The 26,791-nt window shown below is 39.4% G+C and overlaps 1 protein-coding gene across 2 annotated transcripts in view; it reads left to right on the forward strand.

Annotated features, from left to right (window-relative positions):
- The window catches only part of MICU2 (mitochondrial calcium uptake 2), a 155,312-nt gene that overhangs the window by 104,942 nt on the left and 23,579 nt on the right, over nucleotides 1-26,791 (forward strand). For both annotated transcript variants that reach the window (XM_035542478.2, XM_050713559.1), the window contains exons 3-7: nucleotides 10,730-10,761; nucleotides 10,884-10,959; nucleotides 15,706-15,753; nucleotides 20,372-20,454; nucleotides 25,191-25,253. In XM_035542478.2, coding sequence (XP_035398371.1) covers nucleotides 10,730-10,761; nucleotides 10,884-10,959; nucleotides 15,706-15,753; nucleotides 20,372-20,454; nucleotides 25,191-25,253 — 302 coding nt within the window. The remainder of the gene's footprint in view (nucleotides 1-10,729; nucleotides 10,762-10,883; nucleotides 10,960-15,705; nucleotides 15,754-20,371; nucleotides 20,455-25,190; nucleotides 25,254-26,791) is intronic.

The raw sequence follows: 26,791 nt of genomic DNA on the forward strand, positions 1-26,791 counted from the left end.
TCCGGTATGTTGTGGTCTCTGGTCTTAAGAATTAAAGCAAAAATAGCTTTTGCTCTCTTCACAAGTTGTCAGTGAGATATAAACCAGGATACAGTCTTAAATGCATAGTAAAGAATGTTGTTGCCTCTGGTATAAGCAAGGGGGGGAAATCCTAAATCTCCACATGCAACCTACCAGCTATTGCTTTTACTTAGTGTTAGAGTAAGTTACACAGGCACCTAAACTGATGTTTTCCTATTGCAAAGTCAGTTAGGTGACTGTATTAAATTAGAGAGATGTCTTGTATTCATAGTCCTTGTGGAAACAAATGTCTTCAAGCATTCATTCATTCACAGAATCACAGAATAGCTGAGGCTGGAAGGGAGCCCTGGAGATTATCCCAGCAGGGTCCGTGAGAGTAGGTTGCCCAGGACCGTGTCAAGTTGGGTTTTGAATATCTCTGGGGATGGAGACTCCATAACCCCTCTGGGCAACCTGTTGCAGTGCTTGACCACCCTCACCCTAAAAACAGTTCATTCGTATGCTTAAATGAAATTTCTTCTTTTTCGATTTCTACACATTGCCTCTTGTCCATACAGTGGACGTGACTAGGAAGTCTATCTCTGTTGTCTTTGCTCCTTCCCATCATGTATTTATACATACTGGTATGATCCCTATGTACCTTACCTTCTCAAGGCTAAACAATTCCAGCCCTTTCAGTCTCCATGTATGTCAGATGTTCCAGTCCCTTAATCATCTTCCTGGCACTTTGCTTGTATGTCCAGGACGTCCATGTCTCCCTTGTACCAGAGAGCCCAGAACTGGACACAGTACTCCAGGTGTGTCTCACCAGGACTGAGCAGAGGGGAGGGATCACCACCCAGGATGCTTTTAGCCTTCTGTGGTGCAGTGGCACATTGCTGGTTCATTATCGACTTCTGGTCCACCAAGACACCAGGTCCTTTTCTGCCAAGCAGCTTTCCAGCTACTCAGTCGCAGCCACTATTGCTACCCCGGGTTTAGTCCTACAAAGGTACGGGACTTGGCATTTCCCTTTGCTGAACTTCATGAGATCCCTGTTGATCCATTTCTTTACCCTATCCAGGTCCCTCTGGGCAGCAGCAGAACCATGTGGTCTGTAAACCACTCCTACCAAATATTCATTTGCAATACATTTTGCTGGAGAAATGGCTGTACAATTTGCATTAACCCCAGGGGAACCTTCCTTCACAGATCCTCCCACAAACTTCTCTGAACCTCCTGAGGCCATCTTTTGCAATCACCAAAAAGATGCTGTTTGTGCTATGTTCCCTAGAGATTTTTACCTCTGGAAAACAGATAAAAGCAACAAGATGCTGGGAAGGATACATTTAGCCTGTGAAGAATGTAAGGCAGCCCTATAGGAGTCAAATTATGTGTGTTTGATGGAAGGACAAGGCAACAGCAGATTGGAACGGGAGCAGAGATTACCAGCATCATTAGGATAGTGCAGTGATAGAAGTCAAGTATACCCTTGATGAGATTTCCAGAGCTCACGATAGCTGTGCAGGTGGGCATCAGCCATCCCCCCACCCTTTTTTCTTTTCCGAAGGTCTCACTAGGGATTGCTGGGATATAATGAGCAGAAGTTTTCCAAACTGAGACTTCTAACAAAATTTCATTGTATTTTTCCAATCAGCTGTCACCCCTTGGAACATTTTTAGCAATGGTTCTGAGAACTTTTACTGCATATTGCTGTAAAAAGAAGTAAGTTAATCTTTAAAAGAAAAATATTGTTTTAACAAAAAAGAAAGCATTAATGATGGTGTAAATAATTTGATATGTCATAGGGTGAAATGGAAAAAAAAAAGTGAGCTACTATGTAAACTGGATCTACACAGCATTTTATATTTACAGGACTCTTGAGAACCCACCCAATTTATGTGAAATGTCAGTGCCCCCAGTTACTTACTCACTGCAGTAATTTAAATTGGCTTGATGCACTGATATGTCAGCTATTTACTGCTTGGACACAGGCGCTATAAATGCCCTACATCTGAACAGAGTTATGGTAACAGCACTGCATTTTTCATGCTGATACCACCCAAAAAAACCTTCAAATTTTTCACAAAATGCTTCCAATTTTATTTTTTTTAGATTATATTATTACATTTCTTTTTTTTTGTTCCACTAGGAATAAGCAATATCAGCATTACCCTGATGTTTGTACTTAGTTGAGTAAGTTTAAGAAAAAGCAAACTATTTCATAAGCATAGCAGTAGAATGTCACTATCATCTTTTGAGCCCCAAACTCCAGTTTAGTATTAATATTATCTTTCAAATGTGTGACCATGTATCTGTGGGTACATAAACTGATAAAAATGCATGAGCAAAAGTCTGCTGGGAGCGACGGGACAAAGTAGGCGGCCCCTGTGGTCTTTTCTGGCCTTGTTATCTGTCAGATTGTTTGTTACATATCAGAGCACAATAAATAAACCAGTTACTTCATGTCATTTGGTACAGTTTGATATGATTTGCAGTTCCTGCTTAGGGTATAAATTATGTGTAGTCAAAAAGGTGAAAAAGAGAAGTCCTCTCTAATAAAAGGGGGGGTTATTGTCCATAGTAAAAAAATGCAGTTTGGTTCCCTACTGCAGCTGAACCACTTACCCTTCACTGACACAGGCCTTTTCTCCTTATTTCAGGATCAGTAAGGTAGCTTTATGCTGCTGATAAATCCCCATGCAAAGGACAAATTCTTCACCTGGTACCTCACTTATGTATGCCAGCATGTGAATCCAACTTGTGATAACTAAATTTTTAATATTCTTGCATTCTTTAATATTGTTGTCTTTAACTGTACTTACATTTTGTGACATTTTGCAAGATGCATGTGAAAAGTGCCAGCTTGTAAGTGCACTGTAGGTAAGATCTTCAGATACATACGGAAGAGAACAAATTATAAAAGTGGTTGAGTAACATGCAACAGGGATACTTGCTACAGTAGTGACAGCAGCTTTGTATTGAGTACATAAGCTTAAATCAAGTCATATACAGGAGATTAAAATAAACTTCTGTTGCTGTTAAGTTGTTGACCTTTTCCTTCATTTTGATAGTGGGACGATTGATAGGCACACATTCTCATTTCGAATCCAAATTCATCTCTCTTTACAATTAAGAGGCAATTTTCTCAAGTTGTGCATGCAGTTCAACTTTTAATTGTGTCATTTTATTGTTGTTGTTCTTACTTTACTTGCCTCTTCATTTTTGTTATACATACCTTCTCCCTGCTTAAAGTAGATTGCAAAGCCCTTAGTCCAGGGATCCTGACTTCCACCACTGTCTAGTAGAGGAACAGAATTAAACCTCTAGTGACACGAGGCTATCTTAGTTTATCTTCATCTGTTGTTTGTACCTCAGCCTAGCATGTGCTCCAGCACTGCTATACTTCAAAAACTAGTCTTTGTTAGCAGTAGGAGACGATGACAGCATAAAGCACAGCAATGCTACAGAAATCATCTCCTCTTCATTTCACAGCAGGAACAAAGTTCATGAATTCAAAGTCTTCTTGAAGGCTTAGTCTAGCTTATGCTCTTTGCTCTGCTAGATAAGAATGACTGCCATTTCAGGGAGCTTTTCCTGAGCTGAGGTTCTGCCTGCGTGCTCTTTGTGCAAGGTCCATGGTTTTATGCAGGTTCAGGAGATGCCATCCCAAAAGTCTGAACTGCATAATATGCTCTGGAGATTGGCAGGAGTCATTCTCCACTCTTCTTGTGTCTGAAACATACATTATGGATACAGCTCCTTCCAGGTAATTGTCCTTTATGATAATTTATTACTCCAGTTATGCAGCCCATTCCACCTCTTGTACCATATTCCACTTTCCCCTTTGCACCTGATAAAATTCTTAATATAACACTTGCAAAAGTATTTATCTACTCGGTTTAGATATATAAAAGTGAATGTCAGGCCAGAGCGAGTGGTTGTAGGATCTCCTTAAAGTTAATGGAAGGAAGCAGGTAAGTCCAAGGCCTATAGTAGACGCCTATCTCAATGTGGAATAAATTGCTCTTCCATTGTGTCTGTTCTCTCCCCTGACTATAAAGGGAGGCTGGAGTCATAAGTCAGGATGAGGTTTGTAGACAGAGATAATATCTTTTATTAGACCAGCTGTTGTAAACTGGAAAAATTAGACAAGCTTTTGGGCACATGAGCTCTCCTTCAGACCTGAAATAGGAGCAGCAGGTTTTGAAGCTAATTATACACCCTTTTCTACGTATGTTTGTAGACCATTGTAGCTATAGCAAAGCACCATAGAGACCACTGACTCAGATTTAGGCATCTAATTTTTAGATATCTAAATGAAGCTAGAGCAACCAAGCATGGGACGCTTAACTGGGAGTTTGGAGCCTTGCATTTCACCCAACAGAAGTTTTTCTTCTGGATTCTGTCTCCAGTCCTGACCTCAGGACCAGCACAGCGGGCTGGCAGCTTCTCCTGCCAGGGAGCTGCTCATCTGCCAGGGATCTGCATGCTCTGCTTGGCTTCTTGCTCTTCATGTGTGAAATAAGACCTGTGAAGTCTTATCTCACATCTCTCGCTCCTGCCGTGGCTGAGAGCTGCCGTTACTTGCAGACACGGAGAGCTGTCGAATTGCAGTTCCAGTTAGCTCTTCCCAGCCTGGATTGCTGCTACACATTTTGGTAGTATTGGAAGAAATCCCTTCCTGTATGGTATATAACACTGCAAGGATTAGCAGTGCACGTGTGTTGGTAAGCCTGGGAGTTTGAGCATATTCTCAAACTTTTCCTGTCTGCATCCTGGGTATGTTATTAGGATGGAGAGCAGACCTGGGAGCAAGTCACCTTCCCTGGATAATACCTATGGAAAAGTGGCTCCCTTGTTCTCCCTGCCATTCCCAAAGGCTGCTGCTACAGCCCCAGAGAGGACAGAGGTGCTCACATGCTCAGTGGTGAGCAACACAAGCTGTGGTTTTAACCCAATGCCATGCGTTATTCTGGTTAACGTTGGTAACTGCATGCCACTGTCTCTTTAACGGGTTTTGGAAAGTGGCTTATCTGAAATGTTCTGTCTCTTTCAGTTTCCTAAAAGGCTGTGTCATCCTTTGATGTTTCCTCCCTGCATCAGCTTCCCACCCCTCTTACCCCAGGGTGCCTGACTCACAGAGACATCCTCCTGCACCGGCCGGGGCTGATGCAACTGCTCCTCTGAGATGGAGACTTGCCAGCGCTGGCCCCCGCCCAGGACTGTGTATTTCTCATTTCCTTGGAGGGATGATTGCTCTAAATAAAGAAGGACAGATGCAAAGCTTGTTTGGTAAAGCATATCAGAAGCTGCTATTATTGTAAATTGCCTTTTCCACTGGGCGTACTTAGATTTTAATTCAGGTGGTTCAATTCACTAATTCATGTGATTGAAATGACTTCTGTCAATTACGTTTCAATGGAGCAATGCCCTAATTCAGTAAAAGCTTTCTAGCTGAAGCGGTTTCTTAATTCATTTAAATAGTGCTCATTTATTATTCAGATATTGGTGAGCCAGTAGCTATAGGAATCTGACCGCTTGGTTTCATGCCTTCAAAAGGCTTTCTTTTTTTGGCTATTCTTGATTTATCTCTGTCACCAATATTTTGAAAGGAGGCTTTAAAGAAGTAATTACTGTCTTGAGTTGTGCCCTTTACATTATTGGTTTCATTAACAGTAAGGTCTTTAAAAATGCATGGAAGAGACTGTCTTTGCTTTTAAGTGCTGAGTATGTAAAGAAGCAAGGTAAACAAAGAAGAACTTGCTGAGATAAGTTACCTGTCCAGTATCATATAAAAATATTAATAATAAAAAGAGCTGGGAATTCAGTACAAGCTTCTGGATTTCAATAATCTTATATTTTAGACTAATTAAAAAATAATAATAATAACCAGGTCTCCTGAAGTAAATCAGTGTCCATGATTCTTATCTAACCTAGCTCACTGGGGTCCAGGGGTTGAACTTGCGGAGTTTGGTTTCTGTGGAAGTTGGCAGTGGGCTAAAAGGGAGCAAAACAAAGCCTTGTTCCCAATGGCTGGCAAGGCTGCAGCGTGGGCTTTTCTGCAAAGGCTGCAGCATGAGTTGCACACAGCGTTTCTGATTAAGGCCTGGATCCTCAGAGCCTGCAGATTAAACCTGTGCTGAATTCCCATCCAATCTAAAAGGTCCATTTCATCCATCATTTTGCAGAACGAAAGTTTTGTTGAATTGTGACACACAGAACACTGTCGTCTTCTTACTTTTTCTGGGAAAAAAAGTAATTTCCTAGATCCCTAATGTGACTTTGAACTTGTCAAACTTCGGCAAGGATAGCAATGATTGCTACCTAATATTTTAAAACCGTGAGGACTTTTTTTTTTTTCACTTGGTTATCACTGTGTCTATCTAAAGTAGAGCTGGAGATCCTGGTCAAACCTTCTCAGTGACATTGCTGATAAGAGGGACAGGAGCCTGTTGTTCCCTTAAGAAAAGATCCGTATTTAATACTGTTCCAATTTGAAGTTAAGTCTATGGAGGAAGATTTCTTTTAAAATTAATGATGATTTCCATATTAGCAAAATAGAGCAATATTGAGACATGCAAAATTCTACTTTTTCTGCTGTCGTTGATGACAGTAATTTTTCTGCTTTTGCTCCGGCGCTTGGTTGTTGTTGTTGTAATGGTGGATCTTAGTGATTTTATTCATTCTTTGGCTCTGCACATCTTTTGTCAGATCTGAGCCCTTCCTGAGCCGTGCGGGTGTAAATGGCTGTTACGGAGTGCAAGTGGGTACTTGTTTAATTCAGCCCTTTCCTAATGCTAATCCTAACATTGATGTCAGGCTCATTCTGCAGCTCAGTGTAAAAAATTGATAGCTGATGGAAACCCTTCTATTGTAAGGAATGTATGTGACAGAATACCCAGGCTTGCCGAGGGCAAATTAAAGCTGAAGTAGCTGCTTTTGGCAGTGTTTTCTTAATTACAGTTGTCAGCTAACTTTCTTGGCTAACAGTACAGAATTTGTCTGCTTGCAAGTAGACTCAGCATTCATTCAGTTTAAAAAGCTAGAATGGCTTTTTTTTTGTCTGTGCAAGGTGTGTGTACCTCAATGGTTGCCTCATGGATCCACTGTAGATAGTGAAAGCCAGATGATGGCATCTGTAAAATAGGTAGAGACCCTTGAAAATGGTCATTGTACCTCAAGCCAGAATTCCATCACAGTCTTGGCAGACATGCAGGAAAGAAAAAAAAGGAAAAGAAATGTCTTTCTTCCCATTCATTCCTGTTCAAAACAATAAAAATTTCAAGTTTCTTCTTCTGATATCATAGTAAGACTGTTTCTACTATAAAAAAGTTTTCTCATATGTCATTAATTTTCCTATTAGCAAAAATATATAAAGGTAAAAGAATAAAACTATAGAAAAGTGCATCATGTAGTTCTTTTACTTATTACATGAAATTGTTCCTAAGAATAATATCCTTGCCTGTATTCCTCAGAGAAAGACTTAGAGCCTTGTATATTTGTGGCCATTTGTCAGGAATAGCAGCACCGAGATCTAAATGATAAAGAGGAAGAGGCATTTTTTTATTATCTGAACTGGTTAAGAAAACTGTTCCTATATTTGCAGTGTATTTCTTGCAAAGAAGAATTAGAGAATAAAGTTTTAAAAGATGTTGTTCATCAGAGGGCTGCATGTGTGATGTGTGAGTCAATAAATGGAAAGAATAAGCACCAAGAGCTGAATTAGTATTCAAAGAATATTGCGAGTAGTTTAATAAAAGTAGGTAATGTTTCCAAGTGAAAGCTGAGATTTGAACCTTCTCAGATGATTTTATATGGTGACAGTACCAATAGGGTATAACTGGATGTAATGCTTAGAAAATATGCAAGTAGTTATTGGAGAAAATTAATTCTACAGTTTACATTATATTATTATATTATAAGATTGTGTTCTAATGCTTTACACAAACTACAATATGAAAAATAACACTAGTGCCCCAAATGTCAGGTGTGGGTTGTTGGGTGTTTCTTTAAAAAAAAAAAAAATGCTGGTGTGCCAGCACACATGCTTACTGACATCTGAATGCCATTTTCATTCACCTACGTTACAAGAACTTTTTATTTTGAAGCCCATCTTTCTCCTCCTCCTCCTCTGCCACTCAGCAAAGGCTTCATCGCCTGTGTTGGTCCCCTCCCTTGTGCCAAGCTTCCCCAGTCAGTGGTAGCATGAGCACCTCTGTACCATTGCTGTTACTATCTTTTCACCTCTGAAACAGGTCAGTTGGTGTGTTAAGATCTTAACCTTCCTCTGGAGGGTGGCCGTAGCTGAAAGCAAGAGGGGAGGTGTTGACAGCTGCCACAGGTCTTTGCGTGAGCTCTCGGCAGTTGCCATTGTTACTCTACTGGCTGGTGAAAAGAGGGTCCACATGTCTACAACAGATTCTCCTCCCCTTTCCTAATTTTTATCGAGGTAGTATTATTGTCACTGAGGATATATTCCCTAAAACTGAGTAAATGAGGTGTAACTCAGCACAGTGAAGAGAAGCACAAACCTAACCAAGCCTCACCGACTTGGCCAACTAGTGTCTAAGCTGCAGCTCCCAGTGCTTTCTCCTTACCTTGCATCAATTATCCATGCCTTTGCCGTTCCAGCTTGCAGAGTTCAGCTCGTCTCCTTCGTCATCCTCCTGGAAGCTGGCAAACAGCTACTGCTTGCTACAGTACTGCAGTGGTGGTTGTCCTCCTGGAGCGGGTGCTCCTTGGGCCACCAGGAGAATGGAAGGAGCAGAGCTGCTGCAAACCAAATAAGGGTGTGTGTCTGGCTTCAAAACAAATACAAGGAGCATTTTCAGTGAAAATCATCGCAGGGTGGTTTTCCCTTTTTTCTTTCAGATTGTGTTTTTCGTGGACACGCAGCCTGACTCATTCTCTCTTAGAAGGCTTCTTGCCTGGTGGGTTCTCCAGAGATGAAAGGGCTGCCACAGGGCAATTTAATTCCTCGTTGAAATGCTCTGTACAGAGGAGGCGACATTTCAAGGCTGAGATCTGAATCACAGTACTTGCTAAACAGCCATTCATTAAAATGCTCTGCGGTGGTGTTACACTGCTCAGGAATCAGCCCTGCTGGGTGTAGGTATTTTTACTTGCTCTCCCAAACTGTTGGTAGTCTGTCTTCTTTTATCTCAAATGAGGCAGAGCAGTGGATTTTGTGTTTCCTTTGAGCTAGAAGGTATCTATGCATGTGGCTTTATATATGTGCGTGTGTAAATACATGTACATGGGCTGCACAAAAATGTATTCATACTCAGTGACAGGTGGTGCTGGCAGCACCTGTTGCTGGGGTCACTCAACACTCCACTTATAAAACCCTAATTTTAGTTGCTTATAACTTTTGTCAAACTTAAACATTTGGGTTGAAATGTTATGTGCCAGGTGCCTGCCTTAGGCTGATTTGGGGGCTGGGGAGAGGAATTTTTCAGCAAAAATGTTACTGCCAGCTCAGGGAGCAGAGACCAAGGCACTGGCTTGCCCATGCTGAAAAGCAGACTGATGCTGGCTGAGATGTTCCAGCAGCTTCCCAGGTTCGAAGCCAAAAGTTGCCAGTGGGGTCCCCCTGCAGCCGGGCATGTCTTTTGCCACTGTTACAGAATTGTGCTGTTTTAGTGAGAATGCACCTCATTTTGGCTAAGCTGTGTGAAAGTACTTGGCAGAAGGTTGACTGCTGCCCACCAGGCTGCCTCTGTCCCATCCCATTCCCAACCAGCAGCGCTGTGCTGGGGGCCCTGTGGCTGTGAGATGCCCCTGAAGCAGCCTCGGAGCCCAAGCACGGAGCGAGGCAGGCGGCTGCACCCAGCGGCATCCGTCCCGAGAGCAAATGCAAGCAGCTCTGCCTGTGCTCGCACTGCGTCAGTAAGGAGGAGGGAGCGGCTGGCTGGAGTCCAGGGGAGCTGGAGGTGAAGGAAAGGAGCAATGAGAGGGGTAAGAGTGAAGGACATGGGGCTTCGAGCTCTGTATGAGGAGAAATGCTGAGGAGACAGCGGTGTGATAGGGCGGGTGGCTGGAGAAGTGACGGAGCACAGCGCCTGTCGGTCCGTGGCTCCAGGGTTTCTGAGCCAGCTGAGAAGTCCCAGTGACAAAACACGTCACAGTTCTGCAGCCGGGTAGTTTGCACGGCAGTACAGCCTTGTACTGCACAGTGACCTCCCCGTTTGAATCTATAGACTTGGACCTACTGATAAACGCTTATGAGCCTGTATGGTTTCATCTGGTGCTGTTTCAGGAGGAAGAGTTGTTCAATTTACTTCTGCTTAATAGAAACATCGAATTTTTCTTTTTTCTTTTTTTTTTCCCTGTGGTACTTCTTAGTTTTTGAATACTCAGACTGCATTGTGTGTGCCTGCCAATCCCTTTGTAAATAATACAGTTGTTTCTCACTGTATAACCTTACTGTGTGACCGCACTGGTAGCCCACAGAACGCAAAATCACACCCGTGAGTTAGTCACAGATACCGAGGTGGTTTGGGGTTTCATCAAGGTTGAAAAATGTTTGAACAGACTGCTCAGATTATTTTTAAATGTTGTCCTTTCTGGATCGTTGTGGGAATTAGAAACAAACTGCCTGCTGCAAAATATTCTGTTTCAAATTAGTTAGCATTTTCCCATAAAAAATCTGAAGAAATACCACAGAACCTGATCAAAGTTTAATGTCAGAGTTTGTTATTGAACGATGATTTTTTTTTTATTATAGGTAAAGCCTCAGCCAAGAAACTGACAAAAAAGGTAAGCAAAATGTTCCTTTCGTCTTCAAAAGAACTTGAATTCTTTCTGCCAGTTAACCAAATAGTCTTCTCTTTCAAAACTGTTTTTTTTTTTAAATTATTTTCTTGTTTGTGTCTTTAAAGGAGGTGGATGCTGCACTGCTATATGTTACAAAAGCCAAACCGGGACCGACCTTTTTCAGAGAGCTTGGTGATAAAGGTGACAAGACACTTTTGATCCTGAAAAATACATCTTGTTTTTTATCTCATCATATAGTATAAATTGAATATAGTTTTAAAGACAGTTTCGATTTAATCCCCATCTAGCCAGCAGCTGCATCCTTGGCAAGCCTCAGTTACACACAAAGGAGTAAAGAGGCAGAGCTGGGAACTGAAAGCCTTCTGAGGTGCATGCAGGACACGTGGAAGAAATCACAAAACCTACTTAGAAAAGAGAAAGGGGCTAAAAGGATGACTTCAGTACAAAGTGGACTTTTAAGACCTGTTAATAAACTGCTGTTTCATTATATAACTTAAATGCATGGAAATAAAAAATAGAGAGAAAATTTGTATCTGATTATGTAAAGTGGCCTCCGTGGTTCCAAGGGTGGTGGAATTTATTTCTCCCTCTTTGGGATCTCAGTGGCCCTTCACAGAACCAACGTGCTTGGGTTTCTTTTCACTCAGCACTTTGACCTTATAGCTGGCTGTAAAAGGAAAAAAAAAGAGAAAGAGAAATTGAAAGAGAAAACTCTGAAAGCTGGGATATTGTTTGTGTAACAACAGAGAATTAAAGGACATCAAATAAACATCTCATTAGCATAAATTAATTGAAGGGGCGAAAAACAAACGAGGATCAAGGAAACCAAATAAATGAGTAATTAACCATTTCATCAGTAACAAAGACTGAAATCCCCAAACTAATGAGAAAGACTGACAGTGCCTATTCACGAACTTTGTGTATCGTAGAGGTCAGCCTGCGTCCCTTATCCCGTGGATGTCTCTGGAAGAGAAAGCTGCCCTTCCTGTGGTCCTTGGCATGCACCAGCCACGCTCCCTGCAGGCACAGCAGACCCATGGCCAGCTTGTGCCGGGAGAGCAACCCTCAGGCTCAGCCTGCAGCCTTTCACCTGCCCTTTGGTCTCAGCGGGGTTGATTTCTTGCATCCTTGTGCAGGCGTGGAGAGGTCTTCAGCTGGGTGCCTTGCTTGCCACAAGCTCAGTCTTTCTGTCAGTGTAATGCAGAGGCTGCAGGCATCCCCCCCGTGGCCATACCTCAGCAGCCCTGTAATCTCTCAGAACAAATGGAACGTTTTTTTTCCAATCCTAGGGAAGGCTGTTTCCAGCTGAACATTCACTCCCTGTCTTTGCAAATTATTAACAGCAATCTGCTTTCCCAGGACAGCGTTTAAAGGATTCCCACTCTTCAATTCTCGGATATTCTTTCACTATCACTGATTTTGTAAAGCTTTTCTTTTTGAAGTGGTTGACACCGCAGATCCCCAGCACGTTCTGCCTGGGAAAACCAGGAATCCACCAACAGAAAGTGAAAATGTAGCGAAGCGATGCAGCCTCCTACTGTTGCAATACTCCCAGCTGACTGCTTGGCAGAAAATGGAGCTGCTGATATGCTCAGGCAGGTGTCTTTTCCATCCTGGACCACTGGTCTTCTCTTGTTTAGGACTTTGGGTCCATATAGTCTGTCCTTCCAAGATCTGGCAGGATGATGCAGGAACATGAAGTGCAGTCATCCCTAGGTCTCTACAATACACAGAATCACAGAACCATTAAGGTTGGAAAAGACCTCCAAGATCATCTGGTCCTGCCACTCCCTACCACCAATGTCACCCACTAAACCATGTCCCTAAGCGCCATGTCCAACCTTTCCTTGAACACCCCCAGGGACGGTGACTCCACCACCTCCCTGGGGAACCCGTTCCAATGCCTGACTGCTCTTTCTGAGAAAAAATGTCTCCTCATTTCCAACCTGAGCCTCCCCTGGTGCAACATGGAGTTTTCAAAGTTTTTGGTCATGATGGCCCTTTAATAACGTTGACACTTTTGTCTTCAGACGCATTATTACTACATTTAAAAAGCTATAAATATTTATATATTAAATACTGCTTTTACAAGGACCAAAATAATGAATCTACACCTGTTCCATGATTTAACTGAGATTATTTTAACTACCATCAAATTGTTATTTAAATATCAAGCAGAGGGAAAGCTGTCATCAGTCCAGTTTGTAAAACATAAAGCTAGGGAATTCTGCCTTCTAGTGGGCAGTTTTAAAATTCATGTCATATTTTGTGATATATTTATGATTTATTCAGCAAGAAGAATATTGTACTGTTAGCATTTGATATAAAGTTTGAGGGTAGAGATTTCCAGGGAGGCGTAGGGAAGTAAAGTAATTTAATGTTAGAAAATTACAATATTTTGCCAATGCTAAATGCAAGTACTTGGCTGCAAGTGTGCTGAGTCATTCAATAGAATGTGAATCTTTTATCTTTTAAATTTTGCTTGGACATGAATATAATTTTCTGTTTTTTTTTTTTTTTGAATTTGTTCCATTGCATCTTTTAAGTGTAAAATTTGAGTAACTTTATAATAATTGCTGCACAACAAAAAGAAAATTACCAAACTATTTAATCTCCTTTATGTTTAAGATAAATTGGCCATTCACTACGGGTAGTAAAAGAACAGTGGAATAATAAGAAGAATTTTTATGGAAACCAGTGCACAGGTTAAAAAGAAATCATATCTCAGGCGATTTTGGTATAATCTGCCAGAAAATGCCAAACATGCTATGGATTTACTTTAAGGCACCAAGACAGGTTTTAAGGAACAATAAAGACATTTTTTACGTATTTTTATTACCTTTACCTTTTTACCTATTTCACTCTAGTGACTTCTCAATTAGTTTAAGATAATATGATGCAGAGTCTGTCTCACCCCTGCCATTTCTTGCAAGGCTCTCCTTCCAGCCCTCTGCAATCAGAGTGATTAATGCCATCATACTTCTCCCTTGAGCAGAGTGTTTTCTTTAAAATGGTCATTTCTTCACATCCTACAAACTCTATATAAATTTTGCACATTCTTTCTGCAACATTTTAGAAGGTATGCTGTTCCCTGTCTGCACATATAGCTAAAAACCTTCAAGCACTCAGCATGTTGTATCAATTATTACTAACTTTTTTCCTCCATCTTTAATAAACATAATCTACCATGTTAATATCCTTTCAAATGAATTGATGAAGATGTTTTTCTTAGATAGCTCCTTTGAGTGTGTCATCTCTTCTTGTATATCCCAACACTGGGCTCTCCATTGCTCTATCAAGTGGAAGCTCCTTGTCTTCACCTTCTGGGTCTTCCAAAAATTGTCCTCGTACAGCACATCTTGAGACATCTGAGAGGCAGACTCCCAATTCTACTTGGACAGTGATCTTCACTTACTCATTACATTTTCATGCAGGGATCTCTGTGCTGATTCCATCGCTGTCCATGACTGAAAAGTATTTTCTATATCAACTTGAAAAGTTACCGCCTTGTCTTCCTTTGTATTCTTCCTTTAAATACTCTTTTACTGTGACAGGAATCTTGATCACTTTCCATCACACTATTTGCTTTATTTTTTTCCCTGCCCTATTTGCTTCTATCAATTTTTTGTCTCATCTTATACTTGGGTGTATAAGATAAAGAAGAGAGTAGGAGCTCTTTTTCTGATTGGTTTTGAGTTTGCAGAAAGCCTGGACACTTTGCCTAGGAAAATGATTGCAAGTTTTACAGCAATGCAAATAGTTGATGACCTTGCAATGACTATTTAAGTCTATTGACAATGCATTAACTCTAAAACCTGTCAGCAAAACTGAATCTTTCAGACTGTTGCATTTAGCATCTTAGTATTTCTAAACTCTGGAAATTAAAACTTAAAGTGTTAAGTCACTGTCTGAGGTCAAACACAAATGTTGTTGGCTCTGTGTAACAATTTATCAGAAGTTAACTGTCTATCAGTGAAGCTTAAGTGGATTCTTTATCTATCAATTAGCTGTATATAAATTACAAAATATAGTTTATCTTTACACAGATAGGCATGTCTGAACTTCATTATTTTAAGCAGCTTCAGCATTATACAGCATTATACAATGTTTAGCTCACAAGTTAAAAGTAGCTCAGTTATTTTGAAAAGAAACCTTTACATTTTTTTCTTCAAACATTATTGCAGGGCAGATGGTTCAGATTCTGTTGTTTAACCATCCTCGTTCTGCACTCTCTATCTTTAGCTCATACGCTCTATTTTGACGCTATCACATCTTTGTGTTTGTTCAGGCTTTTCGTTTAAGGCGGTATTTCAAAGGAAAACACTGGAATTTTCCTTCAAAAGGGGGGAAAATACTTTCACCTTGTAGAAAGGACATGTTCCTATTTAAAAAAAAAAAAAAGAAGCCTCCTCTTGGCACGCAGCCCAGCTGTACTATCGGCGCAATCTAGCAGCTTGGCAGCTTTACGTGTTGCCATGTTCCCCCTGAGAATTAGAGGGAAGCTGTTCTCCGCCCAGCCGAGGCTGCCAAGGGATGGAGTACTTTGATCCGTCAGGGTAACGTTGGAGTAGTTCTCCTCCCAGGTACTAAATGTGACAAAGCACATTTAATTTATTTCCCTTTTATATAAACATTGAATGTTTTCAGTGAGAATCCAGAGATTTAGTGCAGGCCTTTTATTAATACCAAATAAACCTTGCTCTCCCGATTAGACGTGAGCATTGATGAGTCTCTGGATAGGGAATTTTACCTTCAGAGCACTAAAAACAGAAGTAAAAACTTTATTAAATAATAATGTGGCTTACTTTAATAACCTATTTAATATGATGTTAAACTACAGTTTTTATATTTATGAGATTTGATCTTTCAATTCTTGTTATAAGTATGTATATATTGTACAAGTCATTTTTAACTATTCCATTTCAGGGTTGATATCTTATGCAGAGTACCTGTTTTTGCTGACCATCCTAACAAGTAAGTATTATATATTTAAAATACATATGCATAAATACTCAGCTACTCAGCTACCTTTCCAGGAACAACTTCTGATATTTTTTCTCTTCTAATTTTCTACAGTATAGTTGGACTTAAAGAACAATTGTATGTAGTGTGACAAGGCATTAATATAAGTGGATATAACTTTAGTTGATTGCACCTTAGTTCCATAATGTCAAAATTAGTCCATAGCAATGCGTCAAAAATCTTGATAAGCCCTCTTCGAGAATTATTGGATAAGGGGAAGTGTTGAATACAGGACCACATGAAGAGGGGAAAGAAGAACAGTGAGAGAAGATAAATAATTTGTCTTCTGGATAGCAATTTCAGTCATTTTGCACAATGAGATGTTAGCATTATAGCTCATGCAGTGGTGTAAAAAGCTGTTACAGTGTCTGAAAGGTTGTTGCCTTGTATTCATATGGTCAGATACGGATGATATACTTAAACAGTAGATTTCTAGAGGGTCCCTTTGTTTAACTCTTTAATTCTTCTTTTTTTCGTTTTTCTGTTCCTGTTGACTTTATTTCCTTCATGTATTTTATATGTATTTCTTCCTCCTCTTTTACCTTCTTCCTTTTTCTCTCCCAGAAAACTTCTTTAAAAACTTTTTTGCTTGGTAATTTCATGAACCAGGGTCTCCCATCTCTTGCTTCGGCTAAGAGATGTGAAACTCATGTCTTGTCATGGTTGCAGAGAAGAAAGGTTCAGGCGGCTTCAGCAGAAGTCAGATCTGATCATGTGGCTTATTCTTGGAGACAGCTTCATCCAGCTACATAACAGAGCATGAAACAAAAACAAACAAACAAACAAAAAGCTTTAAGTGGAAGCAAGCTCACTTTATCTGCAAACAGCAGGCATTTTGATACTTGTGTGTGGAACTGATCTTGGATTTTCTAGGTTTCTTCACCCATACTTGCTCTCTTCTATGCTTGCTACCTCCCTGTGCTGTTCTGATAAAGTGCAAGTGAAGCTGGAAAATACCAAGACTTGAGAGACAATGCATATAATGAGCGTTATGCAACAAGACCCATAGACTAGTAGTGAAATAGTCTACATGCCTGTAACCCAGTCTTGTTTGACTGACTTACACAGATCTGACATTTTAAGCAAGTGACAAAACCAAGCATACTAGATCTCGTGGTATCAGGGGATGAAGAGAGGAAAGAATCACAGAATCACAGAATATCCGAGTTGGAAGGGACCTACAGGATCATTGAGTCTAACTCCTGGGTCCCCGAAGGGCGACGCAAAAAATCAGACCATGTGTCTGAGAGCGTTATCCAAACACTCCTTGAACTCTAACAGAATAAAGACTCAAAGGCAAACGCTTGTAAATTATTACTTAGGACACAAAAGTTATTCTAGGATTTTTGATCAAACAAAAGCCGGCCTATCCCAACAGACCGTAGATGCCTGAGCCTCATCACTTCCGTGGCCTCAAGGTCCACAGCAGGGGCTTAAACAAATTGACAAATTTTCCTTGCTCCAGAAATCCACCCTCTCACAGTCTAGTGCCAAAAAGTATTGGTGTACACAGTCTCCAGAGAGCAGAGAAGATTATGTGCTGTTTTAACAGATAATGACTATTGGTGTACACCGCTTGCACAATTTAGCCCTTTTACAATTCATGCCATTTCTCAGCAGAATTGCATCTCTCAGAATGAAGGAGGCCTCTCTTAGGACACTAGTCACCTAGTCATCAACTAGTACACAATATTATATAGTATATATACATTAACATAATCTATTTGCCATATAAATATACTGTTTCACCAGTACTGACTGTCCAGTGCTGCATGACTTGAGTGTGAGTTATGCCATGTGTTCAAGTGTTGTTTTTTAATCACAAGTAATAGTAGAGTCTTGACCAATAAAGCTAATTTTAAAAGTACTTGTTGCAAAACAAAAAAAAGAGTTTGTTTTTTTTTTAAAGACAGACATTGTATAACTTAAGAATACCTTGAATAAATTTGCAGAAATAGGTGCCACAGTTTCTATGTCTTTAAACTTCTGTGGTAGGTGAAAGTAACTTCATGCTGATTTACTGCCTGAAACAATTAGAAAATTGAAGCAGTACCAGAGCAAGTTGTGCCACTTCTCCAAAAAATCAAACAAACTCTATTTTTCACAGAGTTTATATAGGAATATATTGAACTGCGAAAATAAAGGCACGTTTCGATGCAGGATGAAAATGAAGTGCAAATGTTGCTGTTTTGGTTTTACAGAGGCCTGACCTACCGAGCAGCGTGAAAGCAAATGTCAACACGTGTTGGTGTCTCTATCTGTGCCTAACAAGCATGCCACGTTAGTCAGCCCCTAGCTACACAACCTGTCCCTCTCTTGCTAGTGAGAATTAATGCAAGATTTCTTGAAACAGATATTAATACTTAAATGACTTCTGAATCACCAACAGAGCAATAGGGAAACAAAAAAGAGTCACCAGCGTCCTGGCTACAGTACATTGCTGGCCAGCCCATGCTGCCCATCATATATAAAAGCATTACTTGTAACAACACTGAACCTCAAAATGTAATTTAGTGGGAGACAAAGGCTTTATTTGCCAACTGTGATCTTTGTTCTCTTTTCTGTGTGCCGTGTATCATCGTCTTTTTTCTTTCAGTGCTGTATTGAATTTCATTTCCAGCAATTGGTTAATGGAATTTTTGGTAAAAGCTCTGCCTGCCAAACGAGCCTAGGAACTGAAACTGTCACCACTACTAAAAGCTTTGCTTCAATTAGCCAGTCACTGAAGCTGACAGTTTGGTCAAAGTAGGAATGGTTGCAGGGGAAGCACCTAAGTATAACCTGCACTCACAGCTAAGATGGAACTCATGGGCTCAGATTTTGGAATTTTGCCTGATTCTAATTAAATACAAATATATCTGAAGTAGTCTTTGAACTATGCTTATTTTACGAACGCATACCTTTGGGGTTACATCATATCAGATAAGTATGTCATCCCTGAACAGTATAAGCAGCTTTAGATCCTATATTTTCAGTAACAGCTTTCTTATCTGAAAATTGCAACACAGATGGTATGAATTACTATTAAATACATCAATTACTTTTATTCTCTAAATAAGTTATAGGATAGACTCTTCTTGCTTTTGTACTAGTAACACAAATTTAGAGTGAGGCATTTCCATGGAAAGGAAGCCAGTTTTGATTATTGTGACCCAGTTGCTGGGGAAGGGCTCTGCTATGCAGATTGCAATGGTATTTATAAACTGTTCTTACATCACAGGGTTGCTTCACAGAGAACGTTAATTGGCTGCTGAAGATGTAGTTATTTCTAAAATGTAAAAATAGTTCTTTGTTTAACCATCTTGCTATCGCTTAGAAAGAACAGGGTAATTTCTTAAACTTCTTGCCTTTCCAGAAAGACTCTAAAAAGAAGCAAGATGTAAAGCTTTGCAGGATGGAACTGGAAGAATGTACTTCCAAAATAAAATAAAATCTCTGGAGGCATTAGTGTTTGTAAAGATACTGCTTCACTGCCCTCATGAGTCCAACGTTGCTCTTGGAAACATGAATATATGCTGCAGAAGATAACTCCATGGCTTTTGCTTTAATGCCTGTCATGACTGTGTTGTAGAATTAATTCACCTGCTCCAGAAATTGCTGGGATAAGTGCTGGCTACTGCAGTGAGCTGTAAATATATTTCAGCAGCACACTGCTCCTGTGTGGGCTTGCTAATGAGCAAGGTCACCTCATGTAAGCAAAGTAAGATCAGGAAATTGTGGGAAGGAGTTCAAAACGCAGTGTTTTTATAGTGCCTGCAAGACGCAGAACTCATTAAATGTTTGCGTTGAAAAGAAACATCCACGCGATGAAGGAAATGCAGGGTAAAGTTTTATAAAATTCCCGAAAAATTCAGCTTGATGGGAGGCATACAAAAAATGCTTTTGTCAAAAAAAAAAGGGGCCAGAAATAGCAGTTTATTACTTCTCAGTAACATTTGAGTACATTGTTTAGGGAGGATGGAGAAGGGAAGGAAAAAAAGGCCCGGGGCTACCACAGTGGGAGCAGGAACTGGGAGAACTTGGAGCACCTACAAGATCAGTCCATTTTCTAGACTAGTGCAGACAGAAAATAGTGGTGTACAGTATCACAGGGAAGAAGTACTGGAGAAATACACTATCTCTTCCACACAATTTGGGGATTATCGGTTTCTCAAGTCACTTTCCAGTCATGTCAGCTAAAAAGTAGCTTTAATAAAGAGGGCAGAGCGAGACTTCAGAACTGAACCAAAATGTGTAGAGAGTATGTGTAAAAGACTAGGACAGTGAGACATACAACATATTCACAGTTGTCTGGATCAGATGGACATATGTAGCAGTATTTAGGCACTGCTGGCATTTGTTGCTTTGCCATTGCATTAATAATCCCCTTGAAATGGTAGTAAAAATTATTTTTAAAATGTTTGCTTATATTGAAGGAGGTACATATGGTTTACTGGAAATATGAAGTACATGCATGGCTATGACAAATGGAATCTGCAGGCAATATTCCTTTTAGATTAAATATTTATGTACTAGTGTAAATGTGTGTATGTGCGTGTGCACCATAAAGTTCTTTCACACTTTGTTGCAGAACCCCAGACTGGATTTAAGATTGCTTTTAAAATGTTGGATACAGATGGCAATGAGCAAGTTGAAAAGAAAGAATTCTTTAAGGTATGTGTATGTATGTGCATATTGATTTTAAAGCATTTAAGTATTTGCATGGGTTATATTTGCTAAATGAAGATGCATTAAAATTTTTAAGCCTATTTTTTTATCTAATCTGTGGTCATACATTTACTAAAATACTTTATATGAAAGGAGTACATAGCAAAGCATAGCTGTAGAAATGCTTATCATATATGAATCCACTTTGAATATTACCTTTAGCTTGTATCTAAACCTCTCTTACTGGGGAGGCAGGAGTTGTTCTACATCCCTTAATCCTGGGAGCTAATTTAAATAATTAGCCCAAGCCAGGAGCATGTCATTGAGTTGGTGAACAAGGATGCAGCCAGTGGTCCGGTGCCTGAGCTCGCTGCAGGGCCCAGTTTGGCTCAGTCGTATAGAGGTAGCCTATAGGGTTGGACAGCATATAGGGTTAGACAGAAGCAATTCCAGAGCACTGTGCAAGAATTCAACAAACTGGCAAAGGCAGTGATAGTTCTCCCGAAAGCAAGTACTGGTTTTAAGGCAATTTGGCCTTAACTTTAAGGCAATTGGCCTTATGGAAATCCAGCCAACTTGATTTTAATTGGCAGAAATACTTTTTTCTTTCCAGCAGACCAAGCTATGTTATTTCTTACACTTTTAATCGGATTAGACTGTGCTCATCTTTGAACTGTGTAGGAAAGGCACAGTCTAAGACATGTTTCCCCTCCCCATTGTAATCTCAGTGTGAAGACTGGAAGCTTTCAGTCTTCAGGGTGAAACCTCGTGCAAGTAGGATGGCGATTCTCCAGGTGGGACTTTACTTCTGGTGTTCTACCAGAGCTTCTGGGTGCAGTTCTCACAGAAAAAAATGGTGTGTTGTTAATTCTTTGAAATGTTTGTGTAAAAACAATTAGAATCATAGAATCATAGAATCATTAAGGTTGGAAAAGACATTCAAGATCATCTGGTCCAACCATCGCCCTACTAACAGTGTCACCCACTAAACCATGCCAAACTGTAACATGGTATAATTAGTGTCTGCTTTTCCTGTCTTGGTAGTAAAATTCTGACTTTATTGAATTTAAAACTCCTTTTGATAGTCTACTGGTTGTTAATCTCCTTTTTCCTTTGAAGAATCCTAGAGCAGCTGCAGGAAAACATTGAGTAAATGTACTTTAATCAGTTAACCCTCCACTTTAAATAATACTGTTATAGTGATAAAAAATACAATAAATAATGGCAAGTGGTGGAGAAATTACAGACTTTCGTATTTTGTTCCTGTATTTTTGTGCAATGAAACATCATCTCTGTTTCCTGTGAACATTTGAAAGTGCTGGCACTTGAAAATATAATTCCTTCCGTAATTCATACTCTCAGAAAAAAATGTCTAGAAAATCTGCTTAATAAAACTAAAGGGAAAAGTGGAGAGTGTTCAGCATAGAGAAAGTTAACAGAGCAGTACCAATGAAAATACCAGTAATTTCCACAGAATATTTGACAATAATTCTAGGAAACTTAGGTAAGAACTTTGTATTTTTGTTTGCAAAATGTCCATTATTCTTTGAATTGTGTATATCTCAACTCTAATGTGTTAATGGATAAGCAGGCACAAGATGTATCATGTGAATCATTCCAGAAAGGGAGAAAGGCAACAAGCAGACTATAAGCCCAAGTCCTTAATGCTTGCAACACGTGATGGAGATAGGCCGTTCAGAGCTGTGTGGATCAGTCACTGAAGGAATATGAGATGCAGGATTTCCCAGTGGATTCACTGCTCTTCCCTAATATCAAGTGAACGTTCAGGAAAGGAGATCTTGAATGCAATTCCATGCTTTGAAGGAGAGAGGGTTCTCTTTTCCTCTATAGCCTTTCCACTTCTGTACACATTTTCCTCTTTTCAAGGAGGAGTTTAGGGAAGGGGACAGACTCCTGTTCTCTCTCCTCCCTATCTCTGTGTTCAAGCCAGTCTAATTTCTCATTCATCCATGTTTCAGTGGTAAAAGTCAAAATACAAGAGACGTTGCACCTTATTCCAGTATTAGGGCCCAGAACCACAACAATTTGTGTTTTGAGGTGGGCATTTACAAGGATTTTTTGCTTTGCCCTGCAGTTCCAGAATGAAGCAGACTTGGTAGATATGGGGTGTTCACAGACCTTAGTGCCATCCTTGAATTAGCCCCTGCCAGAGTGCCCAAAGTTGTTTCTCAGAGCCTTATTATCTGCATCCTTGCAAGGACTGTATGATACTGGCCAAGGCATTCATATGAGACTTGGCAAGAGGGATTTCAAGATATATGCATCCCTTGAAGTGGATTCTGACACTGGAGCACATAATAACCCAGGCACCTTCACCTGAGACCTTCCATCAAGGATAAGGCTAGCAAAGATCCAAAAATCCCCATCAAATAAGGAATTTCCCTGACTGTCCTGATGAATGATTTCTAAGTAAAATTAATGACAGCTCAAAACTGTTGGAAATGGAGGTAAGGTAATGGTACATACAAGAGCTATGTGATTCAAATTTAATAGACAGCCTTTATACAGTAGTTCAAAAGAGCAGATACCACAAAAAAGCCTGTAGAGGCTCATCTAAGACTGAATGAACAAGCACTGTCAGCAGTTGTGGTGGTTTGGTATAGACCACCTGTACAGTATTATAATATCCACAAGCACTGATCTCTCTTCAACAGTTGGAAGATGCAAAGTCAATGTTTTTTTTTTGGAGATGGATATATCCTCTCAGCCAGCTCATCTTCTTCAGAAAATACTACTTCTTTGTAGGCCTTTAGTAGAGAGGCATCCATTATGCATAATAGTCCTCATTCTCTTTGAATTAGCCATTAGTATCTTACTGTGATGAACAGATATAAATATTAAATGCAGATAAATGTTACATGGAGAAGTTCAGTACTAGAGGCCATTGCTTGAGGGCAGAATAGGTATCCCTCTGTGAGCAGTTGATGCATTGTGCTGGAAAAAATCTGCAAACTACTGGAAATTATCATCATTTTTTCCCAAAGAATAGTTTCAAGCAACATAAGGATTTACATACAGTGTAAGAAAACAATAAACAAGATCTTCCAGAATACTTGAAAGAAAAATTATAATGCGAGTTTGTGTTACTTAGTATTCTTTGCAGATCTTCTGAGAGTCCTTCAGAAATAAAACCCAACAGGAAAAATCATATTTTCTCTCATTTGGAAATTTCTCTCATTTTTCTTACTTCAAGTAAGAAAAAAATGAAATTTTTTATACAGAATATGGAGGAGCAGATGCATTTTTATCCAGAGGTCTGTATTTTTATTTTGCTATCAGGAAATTCATAATGCACTTACTGTACTGGCCAATAGTTTTTTTAAGTGATCAAAAATAAAAAGAATTTGGAGAAACTTGGAGAAACTGGTACTGTTGAACTGTCTAGTCTTTAGACAAGTCATGCCTTTCAAAAAAATAACAATAGAAAATAACCATCCTGAGGAACTCAAACTGAAGTTATTAAAAAAAAAAAAAAAAGGAACAGGTGAATTAGTCAAAATTTGAAGGCCATACAAAAGCCTGTGGCAACATGAGCAGTACACAGTTTTTTCCTACCCACTACTGACAAGCCCGTATTGTTCTCTAAAAACACAGGGGAAAAAAAAAAAAAAGGAAAAGTATAAAGCGCTAAGAAGAGATTTGAAAAGCCCACAACATAATGGCCATGCAAATTTGGTCATGATTTTTTTCCCAGTTTTAATGGGCAGAGTGAGGAATAGCTCAGAAATGTTTGAGAAACAAGCCAGCAGTGTCAAAAACCCTAGCTTTAAAACCATCTTTCCTAAAGACTCTAAATCCAGAGTGCTCAGTGTAAGTCCGTATCTGCACCTGAAATGTAATGTCCCTTCTTCTTTCATTTTTGCTGTCCTTTTGAGGATCCGTGCAAATGTCTATGAAAGGTAGGTATACCTTATGCTATGATAAATCACTCATTCTTTGGTACTGTTGTCCTCCCAGGCTAAAAGTTGTAAGGAAAGCTTGCAGCCAAGATACACTTTAGATGCTTTTAATGATCAGCAAATTAATGTATTTCCTATATTACCTGAAAGCTCTACTTCAGACAGTGAAAGTATGTTCTCAAGTGTGAGTCATTTCAGTACTTCTAAAGATTGTATTGGCCAACTCATTCAAAATTCACTTCATTTGTGGGGTGGAGTGGAAACTCAAACCACATTCTGCTTCATTCCAGTCCTGAAAATATGGTTTCTTATTTAATTGAATTAGTCTTTTTTGATAATTGTATAGTACCTCATTGGAACAGGCATGTTTTTTTTGTCTAGAAAAACTTGTCCATAGCAAAACTCACAAAAATGTGTAGGAGGACAGCATAAAAATCGTAGAATAATTTCTGTTCCCCAAATGACCCTTGATTTTGTATCCCTGAGTTTCAAGATCTTATGGAGTGAATACTAAGCTTCTAGTGCAAAAGCATCTCTTCTAAAAACAGAGTAATCATTGGGCTGCAAGAAAGAGATTCAGATGTGCTGCTTGGCTGTGTTAACCACAATAGATCAGAGTTTCCTGGGAAAAAGTGTGTCTGAATAGCAAAATATCCTTAAGTCTGCAAATACCTTGTCATGACTAGAGAACCTTGCAAAAGCATTACTGAGTTTATAATTCAGAAACGGTGAAATTACTAGAAGTTTCTGAAAAAAAAAGAAAGCTCTTGTAAGACCAAACTTGTAATTTCCCTGTGTTTTGTAATGTCTGTACAAATACAGCTACAAAGAATCATTGGGAAGGAAGATGATTTGAAAACAGCTGGAGATGAAACAGTATTTCAGGTATGAAATAGAGATACATTTTTCTTTACAAAGCTATTGTCATATTTCCTGTGAACTTTGTTGTTTTTAGGTGAGTGTTATTGTTTTAATTACATATAAGTGCATGATTTGTCAACTTTTACTTTCTAACTGGGAAAGAAAAATGATTTTCATTTTTGAATGTCCTGTTGAAATGTTTAATAATAATATGTTTTACTACTGTGTAGTCACTCCACTATTTAGTTTCTGTAAGCCTCTGTTTCAAAGTAACTTTTACACTTAAGAAAAAGGAAAACCTCTGAATTGCCATATAGGAAAAGATGACTTTGCAAATAAAAATTGATACCTTAAACTTACCTAAGTGCTGCTGATGCAGTACAATCACCTTATTTTGAGTTGGTTGGAAATGTAATTGATCTCATTCAGATGACAAAAGCAAGGATTACTTTAGATAGGTCCATTTCCAAAAAGAAATGGCTTAAATCCAGACCAGAAGAAGAACCAATTTTACAATGCAGTGTTCCAGCCAGGTTAGAAGTTTCCCTGGATTGCAGACCATTAGGAAATGGCAAATACATATCGTCAGTCAAAAGAGCAGGTAAATTCCTGATCAATTCTGTCTGTTTTTCCCTGAATCCTGACAGCGTAACCTACCTTTTTCCCTGAGTGGAGTCGTTGCCAGCTGCCATCTTTTCTTCAGTCTCTCTTCAGCAGAGACATATTCTGTTACCTGGATGAGATTGAATGAGACTGAAAATAGAGGGGGAAGTTCGTGGCATTCTGAAAACACTTCAGGATAAGCTGATGAACAGGGGTAAAGGAGCGGGAGAGTACAGATGAATTATCTGCATCTATTACTACAAGGTGTTGCTTGCATCAGCAGCACTAGTTCTTGCTTAAGTTGGATGGCATAGATGAAGTGTATTTTTCTCTCCACAGACTTGCTTTCTGTCTTAAACTGAAAATGGATAATTGGGAATAGGGCAGTGACTGCTAATGTTGGAAGCATTTAATAAGAAATTCATATAGGGATCTGCCTTATAAACCTGTCACGCATCAGCATTTTTTACAGAGAGTAGGTCTGGCTTGTGTTTTACTTTTTCACCAATCCAGGGAAAAATGGAAGTGACAGTATTGGTAACCCCTTTAATATTTACTAGGCATAAACAAAAATTGTTTCTGTTCCATGAAGGTATTGGTCAATATGCATGCAGAGTTCAGCTGAAAATTATTTAGATGAGTAACAACCTTCTTTTTTGAATCATTTAATCAGTCACCAGATTAAAATAGCTAGCATTAATAGGGATGTCTACTCCTCAAAGCCAATTTCAATTGCGATTTAACTGCCATGACAGTGAAAGAAGAAGGATCTTTATTCTGCATGAATGCACAGCTATAGTATAAAATTTCTAGAGAAACTTTGATACAGTTGGACAGATTTAGCTATAAACATGTAAGCTTAGTAGGGGCTAATTAAATGCCTGAGCCTGACTGTCTATTTAGTCATGCTTCAAATTTTATCTTCAGAATTCTCCATTGAAAAAAATCTGAAATTATTG

This window comes from Cygnus atratus, chromosome 1 (assembly GCF_013377495.2).
Source record: "Cygnus atratus isolate AKBS03 ecotype Queensland, Australia chromosome 1, CAtr_DNAZoo_HiC_assembly, whole genome shotgun sequence".
In the NCBI taxonomy this organism is placed as follows: Eukaryota; Metazoa; Chordata; class Aves; order Anseriformes; family Anatidae; genus Cygnus; species Cygnus atratus.